This window comes from Mustela nigripes, chromosome 1, assembly GCF_022355385.1.
Source record: "Mustela nigripes isolate SB6536 chromosome 1, MUSNIG.SB6536, whole genome shotgun sequence".
In the NCBI taxonomy this organism is placed as follows: Eukaryota; Metazoa; Chordata; class Mammalia; order Carnivora; family Mustelidae; genus Mustela; species Mustela nigripes.
In genome coordinates this window covers 14,315,075-14,340,435 of record NC_081557.1, presented here as the reverse complement: position 1 = coordinate 14,340,435, position 25,361 = coordinate 14,315,075, and the positions used below count along the sequence as shown (strand labels likewise).

General features: G+C 36.5%; 3 protein-coding genes across 3 annotated transcripts; all 3 read left to right on the top strand.

Moving 5' to 3' along the window:
- The first annotated feature begins 708 nt into the window (after positions 1-708).
- Positions 709-1,638, top strand: LOC132009647 (olfactory receptor 4P4-like). The gene has a single exon (XM_059387705.1). It carries the CDS (start codon positions 709-711, stop codon positions 1,636-1,638), a length of 930 nt encoding a protein of 309 aa, XP_059243688.1.
- Positions 1,639-10,662: 9,024 nt separating this feature from the next.
- LOC132010248 (olfactory receptor 4P4-like) lies at positions 10,663-11,598 on the top strand. Its single transcript, XM_059388170.1, has one exon. It carries the CDS (start codon positions 10,663-10,665, stop codon positions 11,596-11,598), a length of 936 nt encoding a protein of 311 aa, XP_059244153.1.
- Positions 11,599-22,607: 11,009 nt separating this feature from the next.
- LOC132009518 (olfactory receptor 4P4-like) lies at positions 22,608-23,537 on the top strand. The gene has a single exon (XM_059387614.1). The coding sequence runs from the start codon at positions 22,608-22,610 to the stop codon at positions 23,535-23,537; it is 930 nt and encodes a 309-aa protein (XP_059243597.1).
- Positions 23,538-25,361: the final 1,824 nt, after the last annotated feature.

Here is a 25,361-nt window from a genome sequence, read left to right as displayed (position 1 = left end):
GTGATTTCTGTCTGTCAAAAACAAAGAAAAAAAAGTCTCTTTAACTTACTGGCTAATATCACTGTAATCTGATTTGGAGAATTGTATGAAGTTATTTCTCAATAATTTATCCTTAACAAATTCAAGTTCTTAAAATTCCACTATGAAAATGAATATTTTTATTTTAAAATTCCATCTCTACTACAGTGTGATTATTCATTGTATGGGTGACCATGTTAACTCAGTAATAGAGTTGAAGAGGAAGTTTAAATCAGAATTGATTAAGAAGTCAGGTATAAGGTTAGGGCTGAACCGTGACCCTGAATCATGAAAATACAGGTGTAATGAAGATATCTGGTCAGAATTGATCCGAAATTATAAAAGTATTGGGTGGGTCACATTGTTAGGCAATCAGTGTTGTGTTTTAAGTAACATTTAAGACTCAACTGGGGATTGATCAAAGGCCTTTGTGTTCACTAAGGCAGACATTGGTCACAATTGCTCATAGATTTAATGGAAATCCGTTATATGTGTTCTCCGACAGTCTTCTTTGGAATTATGTTAATTGAATAATTGGTTTTTATTCTCTGAGACACTTGGATGAGGTATAGTCAACCTAGTGAATTCCTTGAATAGGATATGATCATCACTCTACTCAAGAACCCTTCTAAATATGGCTTCATGAATTCTGTATTTCAGGTGATTATTGTATTCTATCTACAGTGGACCATGGATCAAAGCAATAATGTCACGGTATTTATTCTCATGGGACTTTCCAAAAACAAGAATATTGAAATGTTTTGTTTTGTATTATTTTTATTTTGTTACATTGCTATTTGTGGGGGAAACTTGCTCATCATGATTTCTATCATGTGCAGTCAGCTAATTGAGCAACCCATGTATTTTTTCCTTAATTACCTCTCACTCTCCGACCTTTGCTACACATCCACTGTGACACCCAAACTAATGACTGACTTACTGGCAGAAAGGAAGACCATTTCCTACAGTAACTGCATGACACAACTCTTTACCACACATTTATTTGGAGGTGTGGAAATCTTCATCCTCACAGGGATGGCCTATGACCGCTACGTGGCCATCTGTAAGCCCCTGCACTACACCGTCATCATGAGCAGAGAGAGGTGTCACGCAATCATCACAGCCTGCTGTACGGGGGCCTTAATCCACTCTGCCAGTCAGTTCCTCCTCACCATCTTCCTACCCTTCTGTGGCCCCAATGAGATAGATCACTACTTCTGCGACGTGTATCCTTTACTGAAGCTGGCCTGCACAGACACATACAGAATTGGTCTCTTGGTCGTTCTTAATTCAGGACTGATTGCTCTGGTGACTTTTGTGATTTTGATGGTGTCCTATTTTCTGATATTATACACCCTTAGGGCTTACCCTGCAGAGAGCCGCTCCAAAGCTCTTTCCACCTGCACTTCCCACGTCACAGTCGTGGTTCTGTTCTTTGCACCTGCATTATTCATTTACATTCGGCCCGCCACAACTTTCCCAGAAGACAAAGTGTTTGCTCTTTTCTACACCATCATTGCCCCCATGTTCAACCCTCTGATCTACACGCTGAGAAACATGGAGATGAAGAACGCGTTGAGGAAAGTGTGGTGTCGTCATGTACTGTCGGAAGGAAAGTAGGTTTGCAAAAGCTTTTCTGATTTTCATGCTGTGGTTCCTTGAAACCTAAGACTGAGTAAGATCCATTCTAATCATCCGGCCCCGCTGCTTGGAGGGATAAGAGGGCAAGCAGGAAGCATCATCTCTGTTGTTTTATGCTTCACTCTGACACCTTATCAACAAACGGAGTGTAATTCTTATTCACATGCCTCTCCACCTAAGATAGGTATTAAGAATTAGGCTTATAGGGGCACCTGAGCAGCTCACTAGGTTGAGCATCTGACTCTTGATTTCAGCTCAGGTCATGATCTCAGGATCCTGAGCTCGAGCCCCGTGGGACTCTGCACCCAGTGGGACTCTGGCTGAGATTCTTTCTCTTCCTCTCTCACTGCCCCTCCCCACTGTGTTCTTGTTCTCTCTCTCTCTTCTCTAAAATAAATATTTTTTTAAAAAAAGAATTGTGCTTATGTGTTATAAAACAATCAGATGATATCTTATGTACAAAAGATTATATCACCTATTGGCCACTGTATTGGGAAAAGTAAAAAAGATAAAACAGAGCATGCATTTTTTTTTACCTTAAAATACTAAAGACCTCAAGAAAATAATACCTTCAATTGTCAACTGTTTACTCAACCATGAACACAGAAAGTTGCATGTAACATTTATATGCAGTTCATGCATTACCACAAAAGGAACAATAAAATCCTGTAATCAGCAACCAGATGAAGAGTTAGAAATTACCGGTACCTGGAGGCCTCCTTGTTTCTCTTCGTAGTCACTAGCCTCCCCTCACTCTCTTCATCTCTACATCAATTAGGTTGATATACTTTTGTACTTCGTGGAAAAATAATGATATAGATCATACTCTTAGTGTCTCTTCATTATGCTTCTGAAATTTATTCCTCATGTTTTGTGATTTTCTGAGTGTTTTCATAGTATTTCATTGTGTGAGTATGTAACGGCTAATTTATCCATCCTCTTGTTGCTAGACACTTGGGTCATTTCCTGTTTGGCCAGTATGAGCAGCACTGCTTTGAGCATTTCTTTTGGTTAATATAGATATTCTATTGTTGCTTTAGCATGTTTTATATTGTAATTAAGACTTAATTTTAGGATAGTGGTTATATACCTGTGTTAGTATTCTTTCTTAATACATTACTGACATAAAATATATAAAATAAAAAAAAGTATTATTAATAGAAAAATGCTAGGGTGAGTGCACTAAATGGTTTAGAAATATGTGAAACTTCTGGCACGTCTAGGATCCATGGTATGTAAGATGTTTATTAATGCAAACAAACCAGTCTGTCATAGATACACATTTCTTAGAAAGAAGAGAACTCTTAAGAAGATAGTCCCTATAGCACAGGTAAGAAAAACTTCCCAGAACAGAGCATTGGATTGTGTTAGCAAGATGAAGACTTTGGTGATCACAATTGGGAAATTTTAATACATAGGATGTTCACTGGATTATATGAAATTGTTTGTCCTAATAAGCAAAACAAGAAAAATTCTTTATTTAGCTCCCAAAAAGGAAAAAAAAAAAACAAAAAACAAATAACAAAACATTTTGGTAGGCTTTGAATAAAGGCAGTGGTGTTAGATGAAGAAGAGATGCTGTATGTACGTTGAATTGCCACACATCCACACACATGCATAGAAGTACACAGTGTAGAAAATAACATCTTCCAGGGGCTTCTATCTTTGCTGTAATCAGAATAAACAGATTTGGGTAGACCTGAAGAATGAGAGAGAAATATTTAATTTCTGTGCAAAGCATATGATCACACAGCAAAAATTACTGAGAAAAGAGGAAGTTATGTAGAAAACAGCTATAACAGAATATGTCATACAATAGCACCCTTGAGTGTAGTTCTCAGATACAAAAAGAATATGAGTATGTTTATTATATAAAAGTAAGAAATAATTTTAAAAGTATGTTATAGGGGTGCCTGGGTTGCTAAGATGGTTAAGCATCTACCTTCAGCTCAGGTCATAATCTCAGGTCCTGGGGTGGAGCCCTGCATCAGTCTTCCTGCTCAGCGGGGAGCCGGCTTCTCCCTCTCTCCCACCAGCCCCTACCTGTGCTTTCCCTCCCTATCTCTGTTTCTCAAATAAATAAATACAATCCTTAAATAAATAAATAAATAAATACATGATATAGCAGCGTGCCTGGGTGGCTCCGTGGGTTAAAGCCTCTGCCTTTGGCTCAGGCCATGATCTCAGGGTCCTGGAATGGAGCACCATATCTGGTTCTCTGCTCAGCGGGGAGCCTGCTCCCCGATCTCTGCCTGCCTCTCTGTCTACTTGTGATCTCTGTCTGTCAAATAAATAAATAAAAACACGATATAGCAACAGGAATCTCAAAGTTGTCCAAGGTATTAAAAGACGAAATAATTTAAGAAACGAATATAGGATATTCTAATTAGAAACTTGATAGATACAAAGGAGTGGCTATATTTTAAGAAAAATAAGGTGGATGGAATCTTGATATTAACGATTTACCAGAACACTGAATTAGAAAGAAGAAATGATAGAAAAAAGTAGATATATTAAGAGACATTATGAATCATGTAGGAGAAAACAACATGTATCTATTACACTCCAGGATTTGGGTAACAGAAAAAATAATTTAAAAGATAATTATTGTTAATTTTTGAAAACTGATAATCTTTACAAAATAATCACAAGAATGAAACATATTTGTTCCCTTTTTAAAGATTTTATTCATTTATTTGAGAGAGAGAGAGAGAGTGAGAGATAGCATGAGTGGTAGCAGAGGAAGATGGAGGAGAGGCAGACTATCCGCTGAGCAGGGAGAGCCTGATGCAGGGCTTGATCCCAGGACCCTGGGACCAAGAAGACATGAGCAGAAGGTAGATGTTTAACCAACTGAGTCATCCAGGCACCCACAAAAAGATTGCTTTTAAGAAGAATCACAGAAAACACTATTTCCAGTCCATATTGAGATCATAATAAGATAAGAAAACAGAAGAAAATGGAATTGTCTCATGAAAGCATTAAAAGAAAAATGTTACCCTTGACTTCTGAATTTTTCAAGAAGAGTTAAATGAGGATTTTTCAGTACAATGCAACAACAATGAAAAATAACCAAGATCTGACCACAAACCTAGGCTCACTAAAAGAAGTCGTGGAGAATGTTTTCATTAAAAAGGGAGAAAGTCTGAGAAGGAAAATAGATGCCAGAAAGAATGGAGAATGAGAGAAGTCCTAGGCTTATCTGCAAGCTTAAAAATTATATTAAAATAGGAGATGCAACATGGGGGGTTAAGGAGGTAGGAGAAGAGTAAATGAACCAAGATGGGATTGGGAGGGAGACAAACCATAAGTGCCTCTTAATCTCACAAAACAAACTGCAGGTTGATGGGGGGAGGGGGGTTGGGGGGGTGGGTTTATGGACATTGGGGAGGGTATGTGCTATGGTGAGTGCTGTGAAGTGTGTAAACCTGGCGATACACAGACCTGTACCCCTGGGGATAAAAATATATGTTTATAAAAAATTTTAAAAAATAGGCAATCTTATCTAACATGTGAGATAAAGCATAGAAGACAGAACAAAGATCCTGTACACACACCGTGTGGGTTGTGGTTGGAAGAAAATGATCCGAATAAAAGGGTTTTAAGTACCGTGTATGGTTCAGCAGGACGGTAACTGCTGTAAGCTTCAGGCAGTTGTGGCCATCAGTGTAAAGTAATAAGAAAGGCATAGACACTTGGGAAGGTGGGGAGGAAGGTAGATAAACAGATGGGTAAAAAAGCATTGAAGGAATTAAAGGAGGCCAATCCAATTAAAAAGCAAGAAAAGAGGGAGAAAATCGACAAATTATGAAAAGTAGTAGAGGAAGGATGAGGAGGAGAAAAGAGAGGAAGAGGAGGTGGAGGGACAGGAGGAAGAGTGCAATGGTAGAAGAAGAAGGAGGGGGAGGAGGGAGGAAAAGAAGTCATAGAGCTTCGTCCAAATACATGAGTAAAACAAAATCAACACAGTAGAAAAGCAAAGATTATCATAATGCATGAAAATACAGTAATGTGCTTTTACAAATGATTTTAGGGCATGAAAATTGAAACTGATAAAATGAAAAGGGTAGAGCAGGCAAATGCTTAGCACTTGAGCCTCCTCCAAAAGCAAACATTGGTCCTCTGGGTCTTGACCCTCCCAGTTCACAAGTCTCCAGTATATCTGAGCACTCTCCATTCAGTATCTGTCAGCCTACATCCCAGAAAGGTTGTTTCCTAGCCGCTTCTGTAAGGAACTACTGCATGCTCATAGCCTCACATAGCCCTCCTTTTAGCTGGTTCTCTCCATCCAGCCTATGCGTAGCCTCCTATCTGTTTGCACTGTCTTGCCTTCCCATGCACTTCCCACTTGCTGGGTCAGTGTGACTGTCCTGGCCACACCTACAACCTCACCTTTTCCATTCCCAACTTTGGGGAAGGCTCTTCTCTTCCAAGTTCATTCTTTAGGTGTTCTTCTTCAGTCCTAGCTTACTTCTAAAACTCTCATTGAACTATAATTGCTCTACAAAAAACTGCACATATTTAAAATGTACAATCTGATTAAGTTGTGACGTAAGTATAAGCCTGTGACTCCATCACCATAATTAAGACTGGGAGAGTATCCAGCCCTCTGAAAAGTTTTCCCTGATACCTGGTGATTTGCTTTGGGTCTTTATAGATTAGTTTGTGTTCTCTAGATTTTTACATAAATTTATCATGCAGTATATAGCCTATGTTCACTAGCTTCTTTTCATATGGTTATTTGGATATTAACCCATATTGTTGCACACATCAGTTGTGCATTCCCTGTTCATTGCTGAATGGATTCTACCCTGCAAATTCCACAGTTCTGCTCTTGGGAATTTGGATGGTTTCCAGTTTGGGCTACTACAAACAAACCTGCTTGTAGACATTCATGCAACAAGTTTCTGTGTGAACCGTAGGCTTCTCTTCTGTCAGGTAAATCCTTAGGTGTGGAATGGTTGGTCATATGCAGCTGTATGTTTCACATGTGAAGAAACCACCAAACTGTCATTTCAAATATCCCCACAGGAAGTTTATGAGTGTTCCCACTTCTCTTCCACTCTTCCTATACCAAATTTTCTTATTTTTAGCCATCCTACAAGGTGTGAACTGGCTTTTCATTGCAGATTTAATTTGCATTCCATAAATAACTAATGATATTGAGCAGATTTTCATGCACTTACTTGACATGGTGTAAAGAGTGCAGTGTCTTTTGGGAAAATGTCTTTTCAAAATCTTTTGCCCATCTTAAAGATTTTCATCTAAGATGTTAAAGTTTTCTTTTTTTTTTTTTTTAAAGATTTTATTTATTTACTCCAGAGAGAGAGAGACAGAGAACAAGAAGGCAGAGAGGCAGGCAGAGGGAGAGGGAGAAACAGGCTCTCTGCTGAGCAGGAAGCTTGATGCAGGGCTTGATCCCAGGACCCTGGGATCAAGACCTGAGCTGAAGGCAGCCACGTAAACAACTGAGCCACCCAGGCGCCCCAAATTGTTGAATTTTTACACATAAAATGCTTATACTGTTCTCTGGTTCATATTTCATTATTTGCAAAATTTGTAGTGATGTCACTTCTCTCATTCTTGATATTGGTAATTTTTGTCTTCTTCCCTTTGCTCTCAATCAGTCTGGCCAGAGGTTTATCAACATTATTGAATTTCTCAATAGGTGTTTTTGCTTTCAATTTTCCTAATTGTTTTTCTCTTTTGTTTTTCATAGATTTTCATTTTGATCTTCACTACTTCATTCTTTTCACTCTGGCTTAACTCACACTTCTTTTTCTAATTTTAAGCTGGAGGCTGAGGACATTAATCTGAAAGCTTTATTCTTTTCCAGTCTAGATATTTAGTGCAATAAATTTACCTCCAAGTTCTGCATTAGTAGCATCCCACAAAGTCTGATATATTTTGTTTTAATTTTCATTCATATAAAGCTGCTTTCTAATTTTCCTTTTGATTAGTTCTTGATCCAGGAGGTTACTTAGAAGTAAGTGCCTTATTGGGCACTTGGGTGACTCAGTGGGTTAAAGCTTCTGCCTTCAGCTTGGGTCATGATCTCAGGGTCCTGGGACTGAACACCACATCGGGCTCTCTGCTCAATGGGGAGCCTGCTTCCCTCTCTCTCTCTGCCTGCCTCTCTGTTTACTTGTGATCTCTGTCAAATAAATAAATCTTAAAAAAAAAAAAAAAAGAAGTAAGTGCCTTATATAATTTCCAGATATTTGGAAATCTTCTAGATTTCCTTCTAATATTTTTCATTTGATTCTACTGTGGTCAAAGAACATACTTAGAAAGGTTAGAGTCCTTTTATTATTGAGACTTACTTGATGGACCAGAAAAATTATGTAACCTCGTCAATGAGCTGAGCTAACTTGTCAAGAATATGTATTCTGCTAGAATCAGATAGAGTATTTTATAGAGACAATCATGTGCAGCCAGTTGATGGTTTTGCTCAAGTCAACTAATATCTTTGCTGATCTTTTACTTCTTCCATTAATTATTAAAAGATGTGTTCTGAAATGTTCAACCATATTGTGAATTTGTCTCTTTTTCCTTCAGATTCTATAAGTTGTTTTATGAATTGATAGCCCTGTTATTAGGACAATAAAGATTTAGGTAGTTATGTCTCCTTGATTAGTTGGCCACATTTATCATATGACATGAATTTTTTTATCTTTTGTAATATTTTTTGCTCTTAAATTTTCTCTGATAATTGAAAAGCCTTTCCCTCTTTCATTGGCATTAGTATTATTTATCTTTTCCATCCCTTTACCTCTAATCTATTATTTGTATCTTCATACCTAAAATATATAATTTTCTGTTTCCAAAGTATAGTTGGGTTGCGTGGCTTATTTGTTTGTTTTTGTTTTGCTTTGTTTTGTTTGTATATCCTATTTGACCTTTTAATTTTACTGCTTACACCATTTCCATGTAATGTGATTATTGATAAGTTGGAGTGTAAGTCTATCATCTTGTAATAAATTTCTGTTAATTCTATTTGTTCTTTTCTTTTTTCTTCTTCTGCCCTTGAATCAATTGACCATTCTTGTGATACCACTTCATGCCTAGTATAAAAACATCACAATAATATCCTTCCATTTCTCTACTGTCAACCTTTATGTAATGTTGCTGTCTCTTTTAGTTCTACAAAAGTTATGAAGACCAGATGTGTGGTTATTATTTTGGAAACCAGCTCTGTTATCTTGAGCGCTGTTTAATCTCTAGAAGATTCCTTTTTTTTGTTTTTCCCCTTTAAGGAATAAGGGCAATAATTCCCATGAAAGTATTTTTTAATAAATAAATCAAATAATCCACTTGAAATACTTAATACAGTGATTAACATATAGGAATTTAAAAATGCTTAAAAATATTATGATTCGTTTACTATGTGAGTTGTTCTAGATGGGATGCTATAAAACACTGATTTTCTGAAGTCATATGAGTACACACATACATGGATTTTCTGTTCAAGAAAGGAGGCCACCTGCGTTGGTCAAATAGCGGTGAGCATGGCTGCCTTCCAAGAAGGGAGGCCACCTGAATTTCAGTGCACGTGATTCTGAGTCTGTGTACCTTGCAGCACTGTAACCACACAAAGCAAAGTGCCTGGTAGTAATGAGAATAAGAGTTGTACCTATCTGGTTGGTTATCTTCTCCAATATTTTTCAACAAATCCTGTGAGTCCTTTTCCAACCTACAAATAAGAGTGGGGATTTATTTTAATTTTTCATTTATTTTGCTATTTTTTTTCTTCTTATCAATCCAACCCTTTATTGCAGAGTGAGAGTTAATTACTATTGGGTGTGGGTATTGGTCCAGGAGAAAAGTGGTGTGACAGGTCATTGACTTTTCACTGTTATTCATCTCATGTTTCTTTTATTAATGACTCTTGTTGGGACTCTGGATATTTCTCTCTCTGATTTTCTTTTACCTTGTCCACTGTAGAAATAGAGATTTCTCTAAAACAAAAAAATGCTCTCATAGTTTACATATTTTCCCTCCTGCATTTCAGAGGAAGAAATTAAGCAGAACAGGCAGAAGTTCTTTAACTACTTTGGATCTGAATAACAATAGTGACCTCTAGAGACACAGTACCCAGAGCTTGGCTAATGCAAAAGTGGAAAATAAATTTAAAGCCTGAAAATTCCCAGGAGGTTAGGGCAGGAGGCTTGGACAATTGATTAGTGTTCTTTGCTGGGGATCTTTTTTTTTTTTTTTTTAGATTTTATTTATTTATTGGACAGACAGAGATCACAAGTAGGCAGAGAGGTAGGCAGAGAGAGAGGAGGAAGCAAGCTCCCCGTTGAGCAGAGAACCCTGAGATTATGACCTGAGCAGAAGGCAGAGTCTTTAACCCACTGAGCCACCCAGGCGCCCCTGCTGAGGATCTTTTAAGAACTGCTTCTGGGAAAACAATGTCTGTAAAGTTCAAAATCAAAAAGTTCTTATGATCTCTTCTCAGTGTGTATGTGGCTTTTGGAGAGCAAATGACTTGCAGGCATACACCTGAAAGACCAGACTTCTAAGGCATAGATATGTAGGATGCTTTAGCAGACAATCCAAAATGCTCTTGTTTACTTCTAAGTATGAACAGGGGTCAGGGAATTAGATCCATATTTAAAATCCTAGATCACTTTCTTATGAAGTAGACATGTATTTCTCTGTGAATCAAGATAGTTTTCAGTGGTATTTATATTTTCACCCACTTTGCAAAAGGATAGGACTTTCCTTCCTACAAATTCAAGGAAAGTGATAATAATAGATATTTTTAGAGAATTTACTGAGATTTGTTTGAATCAGTGCTTTCCAGTCTCACAAATCAGTAATGATTCCTAAAGGGAAAAAAGTAATAATATTGATTTATAAATTAGCCATTGTGATTTGTTTCATTAGGTTCATATTTTGTTTTAGGTTTTAAATGATTGTGTTTATATTGTCAATGTTTTCATCCAAATATTTTTTTCTTTTTCAGATGCTCAGTTATTTGTGCATAACCCACAATTTATGGAAAGTCAGAGAAACATCTCAGAATTCATCCTTTTGGGACTTTCTTATAACCAAAACATACAAAAATTTTGCTTTGTTTTCTTCTCATTTTGTTATATTTCCGTCTTGGTGGGAAATCTCCTAATTCTTGTCTCTGTTCGAAGCAGTGACCTTTTTTACCAACCGATGTACTATTTCCTCAGCCACTTATCCTTTATGGACATTTGCTACACCTCCTGTGTGACACCCAAACTGATTGGTGACCTGCTACTGGCTAGAAAAACCATCTCTTATGATAACTGCATGTTACAGGTCTTTGCCTTGCACTTCCTGGGAATGATTGAAATCCTCATTCTTACAGTCATGGCCTTTGATCGCTACGCTGCCATCTGCAAACCTCTCCACTACCTGCTTATCATGAACAGGACAAGGTGCCATCTCCTAGTCTTGGCTGCATGGGCTGGTGGGGCTCTCCATTCTTTTTCTCAGTTTTCTCTGATAATTGGGTTGCCCTTCTGTGGCCCCAATGAAATAAATCACTACTATTGTGATATCTTCCCTCTGCTGAAAGTTGCCTGCACTGATACATACATCAGTGGTGTCCTTGTGGTTGCCAATTCAGGAATGGTCGCTTTAGTAACCTTTGTTCTCTTGTTTGGGTCTTATGTTGTTATATTACTGAGTTTAAGAAATCTCTCAGCTGAGGGAAGACGCAAAGCTCTCTCTACCTGTGGGTCTCATATCACTGTGGTCATCTTATTTTTTGGACCTTCAATCTTTGCCTACCTTCGACCTCCTACCACTTTCCCTGAGGACAAAATATTTGCACTATTTTACACCATCATTGCTCCTATGTTCAATCCCCTAATCTATACTCTGAGAAATACAGAGATGAAAAAAGCCATGAGAAGTGTTTGGTGTCAAAGAATATTTTCAGAAGAAAAGCACAATTGACTTGTCCTACTCAATAAATGCTAAAAACTTCAGGCAGGAGCAAAAATGAACTTGAAATCAGAGAGCTCTGATCATTCAGATCATTGAAACCAAACCTTCACTTAATGAATGTCGGAGATGATAAGCTGAGGAATTATGGGTAAGGAGACAATTTTACTAGTGGAACTGGGATTGGGTAGGAACATAAGTATATTAAAAATATTCTAGGCTAAAGGAATGATGGTGGCCATGTCACATACAGTAAGCATTTGTGAAGCTGTGAGGCTGCTTATGAACTTTAATATTTATTTGCATATGAAATTTATAGATTTGACAACATTTGGTTATTCTGTAGAGATGGAGATTAAAAGTGGTTTTCAGAAATTAAAAAAAAGTTTTTTTTGTTATTGAACTTTATTTTCTGTAGGATATTCATCTAATTCTTATGTGAAATAAATTATGTGATAAAAAAAATCCATCACATAAATTATGTGATGATAATTTGGTTCTAAACCAAAGTAAAAGCAACGAAAAGGTGTGTTCATATTTGCCCTGTGGGAACTGCCGCACCCCCTCCGACCCCATCTCCCTTAACGTGTCATAGATAGAGACAAAGGGAGAGGGTGAAATTTTCATTTCTGTTGTCATGTTTATTGCATCACAGATACTCACAATGTGGAAAGACAAGATGAGAAAAGTAGTAGAGCATATCCCATTCCCGTAGAGCTGGGTTAGTTGAGTGACCTCAAAACTGTGCGTTTGGGAGAAAAAGCACATATCAGCTTGCCTTGTCACATAGACCTGAGAAATACATTCCATTTCCAATAGGGCCAACTGAACTTTTTCAAGATAGAAATTTTACTTCAATATAATTCTTGTATATATATATATATACTTTTTTCATCTTAAAGTGAGAAAGGAAATAATAAATGAAAACACAGTTTTCTGTGATAATAAAGATATACTACCACCATTTTGTATTGGCTTGACTCTTGTTCATATCAGCAAACAACTCTTATCTTATATTCTTCATTTACAACACAAAACTGATAAGTAAAGTTATTAATGTCACTTAAATATGAAATGATAAATTGAAATTGCATTTGAGAAATTGATTAGTGGCTAGGACTCATGGGATAGCTATTACTTAAGACATTAATCATCTACAACAGAAGTCCTATGACTATTTCCATATTCTTTTCTCAATGGCACTGTCTTCATGGTGCTCTCTTCTTGACCATCTTCTAGAAGAAAGGAACTCACAGAGAAGATACTATGTTATTTAGAGAAATTTAATTTATAATAAATTCTTCCAAACTGCTAAAGTTGATGTTTAACTACACAAGATAGGCAGCTAGCAAATGCATGTTTAATTACCTTTGGAGTTGCCCGGATTCTATCCAAACTTAACGTATACAAAATGCATTTTGTGAATAAACACAGCTAGACTTTTTACAATACATCACAGCAGCCTTTATCAAGAGCATAGTCTTCTTTCAACAACTTTCTTCCTGCTGTGCTTTATGACTGAATATTAACTCATTCATCATTTTTAAGTCATAGCCCATTTATGGTACATTGACCTCTTAAGTGTTACCATAACTATTAAGACTTTTGTAATGACACCTCTACGTTAGAGGACAGTGGTGTATGGGAACAAATTCTCTTCCTTGGTGAGGAAGTAAAGCTAGAAAGATTCACGGGTAGGGGCTTCAGAGCAGAGCCTGGAGATGACGGCATGGTTTGGAGGTGACTAGGAACTCAATGGACATCCATGGAAGTTCTGGGCTGAGAATAGGAATAATGGTGAACACATGACCTCGTCTGGGGAAGGTTTCTTTGATTAAAGTATTAGAATGCCTTAAATCAGGTTTCAGTGGGGCGACCTAGGTCAAAGGGTAGAAACCTCCAGTTAGGAGAAGAATCAGTTCTGAGGACCTAACCACAATATGGTGATAACAGTTAATAATACAGTTTTGTCTACTTCAAAGCTGCTGAGAGTGGAGCATTCTTGCCACACACACACAGTAGTGAACTATAGAAAGGGACGGTAATAATGTATTCATAATAGTTCCACAATGTATATGCATATAAAATCATCACACTGTCCACCTCAGATATACACAGTATATTTGTCAATGAGTCCTCAATAAGGTTTAAAAAACAAACAAACAAAAAAACCCCAATCTCCTTAGGAGAGTGGGAATAGACCGGACCAAAAGGAAACTCCTAGACTTGCTTTCAAGTTAATTCTCTGAAGGCAAATCCAACTTCACACTCTACCCTGGGTTGCCTCAGTGCCTTGAATATGGTTTTAGGGTTGTTTCATTATGTATTCTTCTCATATTTAACTTGTGAAATAGAATACACTTAGACAGAGAGAGATGAAGGCTGGGGTTGGGATAGAGAACTGGACAGGAAATACCCCTGTAACTTCCGTATGAATCAAAAGTAGAACATGGCCATCATTTCCACAGTCTACCAACCTGTGCTCACCGCTCCCCTTCCCAGAACTAAATATTCTCTTGACATTGATTTGCAATCTCCTTCTTGCCTAGTGACCTTAGTCAGTCAAGTATTTATCTTAGCTATTACAGAGTTTTCTTGTGGGTCAAATAAGAACACAGTGAGTCTTTGTGAAGATTAAACAGGAGCACTTAGTGTAGGACACCCTGAAAACCCTCATTTAAATGCAAATTTTGTTCACGTGCAAATTTTCATTTTCAAATAACTTTTAAAAAATGTTCTAAATCAGAGACACTTGAGTGGTTTAGTCCCTTAAGCATCCAACTCTTGATTTCTACTCAGCTCCTGATCTCACGGTCCTGGGATCAAGCCCTGGGTCAGTGGGGAGCCTGCTTGAGGTTTCTCTCCCTCTCCCTCTGCCCCTACCCCTGCCCCTGCTCTTTTTCATTCCGTTTTTAAAAATCTTTATTTTTCTCTAAGCTAAAAATAATACAAAATAATCCTAAGCTTTATTAGTTTATAATTTTCCCAGAAATTTACCTACATACTTGGAAGTCTTCTATAACTCATTGCCATTCTTTTAGAGACTATAATAAATATGGTTTTTAAGGAGAGGTGAAGATCATTATCTACCATGAGGGCCAAGGCTGTCTAAACTTCTTTCAGTTTATAGAGATCAAAGAAAGGATTAGGCCCTCAAGTTTGTTTCCAAGACAGAATTCCTTAAGTGCAGGAGAATATGGTCCCTGGGGCCCCGGAGCAAGTTCTAATGACAAATTCCTAAATGGCATGCAATATTAATTGTGGCTTGCACACTGTTTATAATCCGGATCCAATCCTAGCTGCACTTTGTCAACTTAGATCTAAAGGAAATCAACCTGGTGAACTTCTGTTTGGGAAGGTAAATCCAAACTTCTTAGAAAGAATAGTGCTCTAGGATAAGTGAAACGTAATTTATAATGTACTCTCTATAAAGTATTAATTAATCATGTGAGCTTGGGCATCTCTAGGGCTAATTTTAATGATGAAAATATAGATTGTGATTTGATCCCTTTGGATATAAAATGATTCCATTAGACTTCCAACTGTCGCTCTGAATATATGACTCATTGTGAGAATGTTGGTTGAGTGATGTCAGTTGTCTCTAAAATAATACCAGCTTTCTTTCTGTGAATGGCTGATGAGTTGCACTGAGTTAAATGTGAATTCAAGAAGCTGAAATGAAATGCTCTGGACAGTAGGTGAATGACCAGAATTTCAGTGAAGAAAGAGGGGACACCAGAAGCAAGAAGTAGGAATGGATCCACAAAAAGTGAAAGAACATGAGGTGAATTATTTCTCTTCCCTTCCCATTATCTGTCTGACTGTGTGAGATCTGCTAAGTATATTTTTGCCTCCACGGTACAGCTAGCTGACTGACTTTCAGTTAAAGCTAAATACAGGCATCTTCTCTGAATTTTATAGCCTAGCTTGTTTTGAGGTTGAGGCAGTGATAAATTCAAAGTGCTGCCCATTGAAATTGATATACGACATTCTAAGATACAGGCAGACAGCAACGGGGAGTGATGTTTAGGTGGACAACAAATTTCAAATTACAAAAACAAAAACAAAACAAAACAAAAAAACATTTTTAGAACTTGTGGGGGTGGGGCTGAAAAAGAATTGATTAAGAAAATGCGATTCACAGGTTGCTAGAAAAGTGATAAAGCCCAAATTGAAAAGACAAACTCCCTGCACTAACCCTATCATGGTTATTGATAACTCCTTCCTCAAAACAAACAAACTCCAAGAATTCAAGAATTAAGTGAACCTATGACCCTACGCAGGTCACCAAAAAAATCAAATGAAAATATCTCAAAACTTGAGTCTCGTTTTATCTTATCTCTGTTTATTTTGTTGTCTGCCCTTGTTTCTGGGAATAAGCCTCAGGACAATAATTTCATTTATGGAGTATTTTATTTATAGACCATTTGAAATCATTGAAGCTACTTATTTTAATTATTTACAAACATTTGCTGAGTATTGGTTAAATAAATGGTAGCCTGTATTTGACAAGATATAGGACAAAGATAAAATAATTAGAAATATTTATCAAATCCATACAATGTACTGGGTGACTTTCACATTTTATCTCACAGCAGTCTCAGGAGGTAGATGTACCCACCAGTGATGTACTTATCTATTGCCAGTACAAAGATCTGAGATAAAAACAATAAATGCCAAAGATCGTACAGATCGGGGATACCCAGCAAGAATTGAAAGCTTAATTTGTGCAAATACCTTTTAGTATTTCAAGACAGAATATAAGACTGTCTCTCTGTTCTTTGGAAACTTAGGATCACAAAACTTAACACTATATTGGGTTTAGTTTGGCATAAATTAAAAATGAAAATATTGGGGTCAGTGAGGCACTCGTTTAAGTCCTTAGAGTATCTCATATCTATTGAGTATTCACTATGTATCAGTAACTATGCTAAGTACATAATGTTTTGCTAAGTATGTTACTAAGTGAGACATGTTGTTTCAGATGGTCAGACTCTACTAATTATGTCTGTGGTCGGGCTAATTACTTAATTTCTCTATGATTCAGTTTCATTTTTTAAATGAGCTTATTAGAAATATTTACTTCTCAAAATTATTGGGAGAATTTAAAAAGTTTATGTTATGCATGTGGAATGCTCAAATTGCAAGCTTTTATACAAATTATTAAACCTACTGACAGTGTAGTAAAGTAATGAAATGAGATCATACGCTCATTCATAACAAACCCAGAATTTATTATATTCATTATGATCAAGGTATTTCAAAACTTTGACAATAGCAGAGAGCCCAAAGTTCAAGCAAAGTCTTAACTGAAAGATATAAATCATCAAGACTAGATTTGTCCTTTTTAAGAAGGGGCCTCTAGAACAAGTGAACACAAATTCCTACAGTGAAGGAAGAACTACAGCAGGGAGTAAATGATGACCTCTTTCTTCTAACCACTGCTCCTACAGAAGGACTATTTGTGTCTGGAGTAGCATATCCAAGGACGTGACAAGATTTAGTGCATTTTCTTCCCAAAGAGTAAGTTGCATTCTCTAAAATAATAGAGATTTTCTTTTAAAAATATCATTTATTTATTTATTTATTTATTTGACAGACAGACATCACAAGTAGGCAGAGAGGCAGGCAGAAGTAGAGGAGGAAGCAGGCTCCCTGCTGAGCAGAGAGCCCAATGTGGGCCTCCATCCCAGAACTCTTGGATCATGACCTGAGCCAAAGGCAAAGGCTTTAACCCACTGAGCCACCCAGGCGCCCAATAGAGATTTTTTAATTCTCTATTCTCACTCTTTGTAATTGGGCTACATATGCAGGAGAGAGGAACAGATTGGGATTGCAGTTTTGTTTGAATATTTTCTGCATTTTATAGACTAAGATAGTTTGTTGTAATTTATTGTCTCATTTTGTCATCTGCATATCAATATTAGAATGGCTGAAATAGTTTAAGGATCACGATTTTGGAGGTTATCTGGTTTTGAATGAAATAATTAGGTAATTGGAGGAAAGACATCTTTAACATTAAATTTCTTCTGTTCCAGGTATGGACTCAGGCTCTAGATCCAGAAAACTCTGATTTCAAATTCTGTTTTGCTAAATACTAGTTAGGTGATCTATATGTATTTTATCAGGAAATCGTCAACTAATTGTTATCTCCATAAGGTATTACCACTCTTGTACATGCATCACACTGATCTTAATACCATATTCATTAGGATAGTAATTTTTTCAAAGTTCTCATGCATCTATCTCTAAATTTGAAATTCATAACTCTCTGATTTATATAGGGAACAAATAATTTGCTTATGTTTTAGACAAACAAAAGTGTTGAGGGAAATGAAGTTTGGACTTCACATTGAAAATTGATGACTGAGTTGACAATAGAAATCAGAGGTCCTCTTGCACTCTAAAATTGAGAAGCCAGAGTGGCACCTGGTGGTTCAGACTTCTAAGCATCAACTCCTTGGTTTTGGCTTTAAGTCATGATCTCAGCTTCTGAGATCAGGCTCTGGGCTCAGTGGAAAGTCAGATTGAGGATTCACTCCCTCTCTCTTTGCCCCTCCCCGTTCCTGTGCTCTTTCCTAAACAAACAAATAAATAAATAAATAAATAAATCTTTAATGAACTAATATTGAGAAGCTAGAAATATATGTGGTAGTTCCCACTTGATGAATCACATGATATTGTGAAATAGTGAAATGAAAAAAAAAAAAGAAAAAGAGGCAAATGAAGCATTATCTGTGGACTCAAGTTTGGAGAAAATAAATTGAACCACATATTTAGCATTACAGTTTTGTTATAAGGTTATACCACATTTCATCAGTTGAAAATTTAATTTTGTATCAAATTAAGACAGAATGATGGACTTTACCTACATATTCTAACAATTAATTTGCATTGAGGATTAATTTCAGGTATGTAGTAGAATTTTCTTGGTTAATTTTGGGGAAGGGGAAAAAGAAAAACAATTCAGGTGATTGTGTATTTCTACGCACATGATTGAGATAATGGTTTTATTTATGTCGATCCAAAGGAACAAGCAATTACTTTAAAAAATGACCATGCAAGTATTTCAAATATTATTTTTAAAATAATGTGTTTATTTAGAGGTAAGAAGAAATTTTCATGGTATCATTGGAGGCATGAAAACTAACTTTACAATGATTCTTGCTAAGCTAATTTTAAATCCTAAAATTGTACCAAAGAAATAAATTCATTTGTTTCAAGGCTGCATTACAAAGGAATTTTATATTTGGTGGGTGATACAGTTGACTTTACTTCTAAAAGAGGGTGATAAGGGGAGAATTTAAAAATTAATTGATGAGAAACTGTAGCAACAATATCAGGGCAGAAGATATATCAAAACTTCTAAAGAAAGATGGTAAATATAAATGATGCCTTTTAAGGTCAAAACTTACAGAAAAACAATTGTATCATGGGTTAGCAATTCAATGTTATTTTTTCATTAGCACTGAGACTTTAACTAAGTTAGCAGAAGCTATGATCAACTGCAACTAAATTGCCTGTCTCTTCACGTATCAAGTCCTGTAGGTTTAATATAATTGGTGAATGATGAAGAGACTGAAGCTATTTTCATTCATTCTATGTATTTTCTATATACTGTTTATTTATTTTTTTATTTTTTAAGATTTTCTTTAAATAATCTCTATGCCCTACATAGGACTCAAACTCACAACATCACGATTAAGAGTTTCACGTTCCATTAAGCCAGCCAAGTGTCCTGTATTTTCTACATACTTTTAATTAAAATCAATTCTATTTAGAACAAGGAGATTAGGTTAGTACAGATCTCAAAGTTATCTTCCTGGTCAAAATAATTTTATGGCATTGAAATTTCATTTTCTGAGGTGCCTGGGTGGCTTGGTGGGCTAAAGCCTCTGCCTTCAGCTCATGTCATGATCCCAAGGTCCTGCGATTGAACCCTGCATTGGGCTCTCTGCTCAGCAGGGAGCCTGCTTCCTCCTCTGCCTACTTCTGATCTCTCTCTGTCAAATAAATAAATAAAATCTTTTAAAAAATTTAAAATAAATAAAATTTCATTTTCTACAGGGAGCCATATTTACTTCACTTCATTATTGACAGCTTTACTGATTAGGTAACACTAGCACTTATACTCTTATGGTTAATAAAGCAAGGGTCATTTCTTGATTTTTTTTTTTTTTTTTTTTTTTTTTAGTTTCTCAACCATTTTGTGGCAAAATTCAGTCAGTTTTTTTTTTATTATTTTACAAATGAGATCATTTAATTTTTTTAAAATTTGGTATCCAAAGTCACACATAGGTATAATTAGTAATGGAAGCTTGGTCCCAACTGTTTCTCTTCATATAAACATTTTCCTACACATTTTTTCTTTGAATTATGCAGTGTCAAGATTCTGTAAGGGTCTGGCAAAAGACATGATTTGGATAAATATCAAAAAGAACTCTGTACTATAATTCAGACCGATGGGAAGAAATTGACTTGTGAATTATGGTACAGTGAGTCAGGAGAAAAACCATAAAGGTAAACTGCCTTCCATTCTTCTTATTAGTTTTATTATATATATATATTTTTTTTCTTAATTTCAGTGTACCAGAATTTATTGTTTATGCACAACACCCAGTGCTCCATGCAATACATGCCCTCCATAATACCCACCACCAGGCTCACCAAACCTCCCACCCCCCGCTCCTTCAAAACCCTCAGATTGTTTTTCAGAGTCTTTAGTCTCTCATGGTTCATCTCCCCTTCCAATTTCTCTCAACCCTCTTCTCCACTCCATCTCCCCATGTCCTCCATGCTATTTGTTATGCTCCACAAATAAGTGAAACCATATGATAATTGACTCTCTCTGCTTGACTTATTTCACTCAGCATAATCTCTTCCAGTCCCATCCATGTTGCTACAAAAGTTGGGTATTCATCCTTTCTGATGGAGGCATAATACTCCATAGTGTATATGGACCACATGTTCCTTATCCATTCATTCATCGAAGGGCATCTGGTTCTTTCCACAGTTTTGCAACTGTGGCCATTGTTGCTATGAACATTGGGGTACAGATGGCCCTTCTTCTCACTACATCTGTATCTTTGGGGTAAATATCCAGTAGTGCAAATGCAGGGTCATATTGAAGCTCTATTTGTAATTTCTTGAGGAATTTCCACATTGTTTTCCAAAGTGGCTGCACCAACCTGCATTCCCACCAACAGCGTAAGAGGGTTCCCCTTTCTCCACATCCTTTCCAAAACATATTGTTTACTGTATTGTTAATTTTGGCCATTCTAACTGGCTTAAGGTGGTATCTCAATGTGGTTTTGATTTTAAACTCCCTGATGGCTAGTGATGATGAACACTTTTTCATGTGTTTGATAGACATTTGTATGTCTTCATTGGAGAAGTGTCTGTTCAGGTCTTCTGCCCATTTTTTGACATGATTATCTGTTTTGTATGTGTTGAGTTTGAAAAGTTCTTTCTAGATCCTGGATATCAGCCTTTTGTCTGTACTGTTATTTGCAAATATCTTCTTCCATTCAGTGGTCTGCCTCTTTGTTTTGACTGTTTCCTGTGCTATACAGAAGCTTTTGATCTTGATGAAATCCAAAAAGTTCACTTTTGCTTTTGTTTCCTTTGCCTTTGGAGATATATCTTGAAAGAAGTTGCTGTGGCTGATATTGAAGAGGTTACTGCCTAGGTTCTCCTCTATGATTCTGATGGATTCCTGCCTCACGCTGAAGTCTTTTATTCATTTCAAGTTTATCTTTGTGTATGGTGCAAGCGAATGGTCGAGTTTCATTCTTCTACATATAGCTGTCCAATTTTCCCAGCACCATTTATTGAAGAGACTTTTTCCACTGCATATTCTTTCCTGCTTTGTCGAAGATTATTTGACTATAGAGTTGAGGGTCCATATATGGGCTCTCTACTCTGTTCCACTGGTCTATGTGTCTGTTTTTATGCCAGTACCATGCTGTCTTGGTGATCACAGCTTTTTAGTAATGCTTGAAATCATGTAATGGGATACCCCCAGTTTTGTTTTTCTATTTCAACATTTCCTTAGCGATTCTGGGTCTCTTCTAATTTCATATATATTTTAGAATTTTTTTTAAATGAGCATTTTATTTATTTGACAGAGAGCAAGATAACAAGTAGGCAGAGAGGCAGCAGAGGGCGAGGAAGAAGAAGGCTCCTCGCTGAGCAGAGAGCTCATCAGGAGACTAGATCCCAGGACTCTGAGACCATGACCTGAGCCTAAGGCAGAGGATTTAACCCACCGAGCCACCCGGGTGCCCATCTTAGTTTTAACCATCTCTTTATTCTGTGGTTCATTTAAGTATATGATTTGTATTGATATCCTATATAAAAATAAACATTTAATTCAAAAGGTCAGGATCTTACTTTCCTAAATCACTACATAAAGATAAACAAGCAATCAAAAAATTATTCAAACCAACTCAGAGGCCTCCTGCAGAGATTTTTTATCTTCCACTTTGTAAATATATTTCTATCATATAAATCTCTAGTTCATTTTCTACCTCACCCTGAAACTATTTTGGGGAAGCACATAGTCCACTAGTGACCACTGCCAAGCTTTACGTTTGCTTCTGTATCATTTAACAGCAACTTTAATGACTTATACTTGCCTCTTTTTAACAAATGTGTGTTTGTAAGCACCCAGAAAAATGTTCTTTCTGAGGACTTTGTTGTATATCCTTTAGAAATGAGAAACATTTGTCAACTAATAATATTTTTTTTATTTTTTTAATTTACTGATTTATTCATTCATAAAGCATGTCAAGATTGAACATAATGTTCTAAAAAACTGACTTATGAGAAATCATCACAAAACTAATCTGAAAAAATTATTAAATATCAGATTTTATTTTCTAAAATGCTGCTGTCATATCCATTAATTAGAGCTTCATGATGTCAGGGTCATCATCTATATTCTCCATGCACATGTCCGGCACTAACTTGTGCATTATGTCTTTTCAGGAGACTGTTAAGCGTTTTTACTGCACTGGATCATGGAAACTAAGAATAACGTCACTGTGTTTATTCTCTTGGGACTCTCTCAAAACAAGAACATTGAAATCCTCTGCTTTGTATTGTTTTTATTTTGCTATGTTGCTATTTGGGTGGGAAACTTGCTCATAATAATTTCTGTCATGTGTAGTCCACTAATGAACCAACCCATGTATTTCTTCCTTAATTGCCTCTCACTCTCCGACCTTTGTTACACCTCAACAGTGACACCTAAACTAATGGCTGATTTACTGGCAGAAAGGAAGACCATTTCCTACAGTAACTGCATGACACAGCTTTTTATCCTGCACTTTCTTGGAGGTGTGGAGATCTTCATCCTCACAGGGATGGCCTATGACCGCTACGTGGCCATCTGTAAGCCCCTGCACTACACCGTCATCATGAGCAGAGAGAGGTGTCACGCAATCATCACAGCCTGCTGTACTGGGGCCTTAATCCACTCTGCCAGTCAGTTCCTCCTCACCATCTTCCTACCCTTCTGTGGCCCCAATGAGATCGATCACTACTTCTGCGACGTGTATCCTTTACTGAAGCTGGCCTGCACAGACACATACAGAATTGGTCTCTTGGTCGTTGTTAATTCAGGACTGATTGCTCTGATGACTTTTGTGATTTTGATGGTGTCCTATTTTCTGATATTATACACCCTTAGGGCTTATCCTGCAGAGAGCCGCTCCAAAGCTCTTTCCACTTGCAGTTCCCATGTCACAGTTGTGGTTCTGTTCTTTGTGCCTGTTCTCTTCATTTACATTCGGCCTGCCACAACTTACCCAGAAGACAAAGTGTTTGCTCTTTTCTACACCATCATTGCCCCCATGTTCAATCCTCTGATCTACACACTGAGAAACATGGAGATGAAGAATGCCATGAAGAAAATGTGGTATCATCATTTGTTTTGGGAGGAGAAGTAACTTGTATTAAGAGCATTCTAGAATTTCATTTTAGGGTTCTATCTTGAATTGTTTTGAGAAGGGAAGTAACTTGTATTAAGAGCATTCTAAAATTTCATTTTAGGGTTCTATCTAGAATTAAGAAGAAATGACATCATGACTGCAAAAGCCAACCACAGGTTGGAGATCAGAATCTTTAGCATTTCCTCAGAACTCTCCTGACTGGATAAATTTATTATTTTTAAAGGTGTTTTTTCTTCTTTTTTATTGAATTATTATTGACATACAACACCCTGTCCACTTCAAGTATACATCACAGGAATTCAATATTTTATACACTTTGAAATTATCTTCACAATAAGTCTAATTATCATCTATTATAATATTATTATAATATTATAATATTATTGATGATTGGACAATTTTCAATTATTTTTTCATTTCATTTTGTTTCTAATCTCCTCAAATACTAGTTTCAATTTGATACTTTATGCTGAACATGTAACGAAGTCTTCTTTCTCCTCCTCTTGACTTCTATTATCACTACAGTTTGCACTCCAATTGATAGAAATGATAGGAAACTCTATGATTAGAAATACCCAACTTTTGTAGCAACATGGACAGCACTGGAAGAGATTATGCTGAGTGAAATAAGTTAAGCAGAGAGAGTCAATTATCATATGGTTTCACTTATTTGTGGAGCATAACAAATAACATGGTACACATGGGGAGATGGAGAGGAGAAGGAAGTTGAGGGAAATTGGAAGGGGAGGTGAACCATGAGAGGTTATGGACTCTGAAAAACAACCTGAGGGTTTGGAAGGGGCTGGGGGTGGGAGGTTGGGTGAGCCAGGTGGTGGGTATTAGAGAGGGCACCTACTGCATGGAGCACTGGGTGTGGTGCAAAAACAATGAATACTGTTACGCTGAAAAGAAATTAAAAAAAAAAAAAGAATTATAGGTAGATTTTATTTCCAGCATCTCAGAGGAGAGCAAATAAAGTAGGTTTTTGAGCTGAGAATAATAGGTACATAAGCTATTCAGCATTCATAAACACTCTTCTATATGATATTTGAGCCTAGTCTCACTGTTTCACTTCCAGAAAAGAAGGATAATATCCTCAACATTTGAACAAAGTTAATTTTATCTTAGTTTCTCTTCTGCTTCAGGATATAATCATTCCTGAAAAATATATAAAATTAAGAACAGGCTATAACATTACTCAATATACTTTTACATTTCTATAAGGGTCCTTATTTCTATAATTGGTCATGAGACTTTAGGTAATGTTTATACATTACTTTCTTGCACTGCCTACTCACTCTTCCCTTTGATTTAAGGTTTTAACCTTCACTATTGAGGTTCATTATCTACTAATGTGTACCAAATCTTCATTCATGACATTCTGAATCTTTAATGGTTCTGCTGGGTTTCTCTCTCTCTCTCTCTCTTTTTTTTTTTTTTTTTTTGTTTTTAAATTAACACTTACTATTGGTTATAGAAATTTTAAGATATGGGCTGGGTTCCAAATAGTGATCATTGATGTCCATTGTGTCAAACAAACAGATATCACCTCATCATCAATACCAATTCCTCCAGCTCTTTTTATCTTTTGGTTTAGTAAAGGCATGAAGACACCAAACGGTGTCCAGATGACAACTGGAAATACATTTCCAGTTCAATAAAATAATTGTTGTCGCCCCTCATGAAACCATAACATCTATAACTAAAACCTAAAAGCCAGATGAACTCAAAACTGTTGGTACAGGAAGCAGAACCATAAAGGACTTTAGTATAATTATAAAGGAGGTACTTGCATATACATCCTTCAATTCCATAGGATCT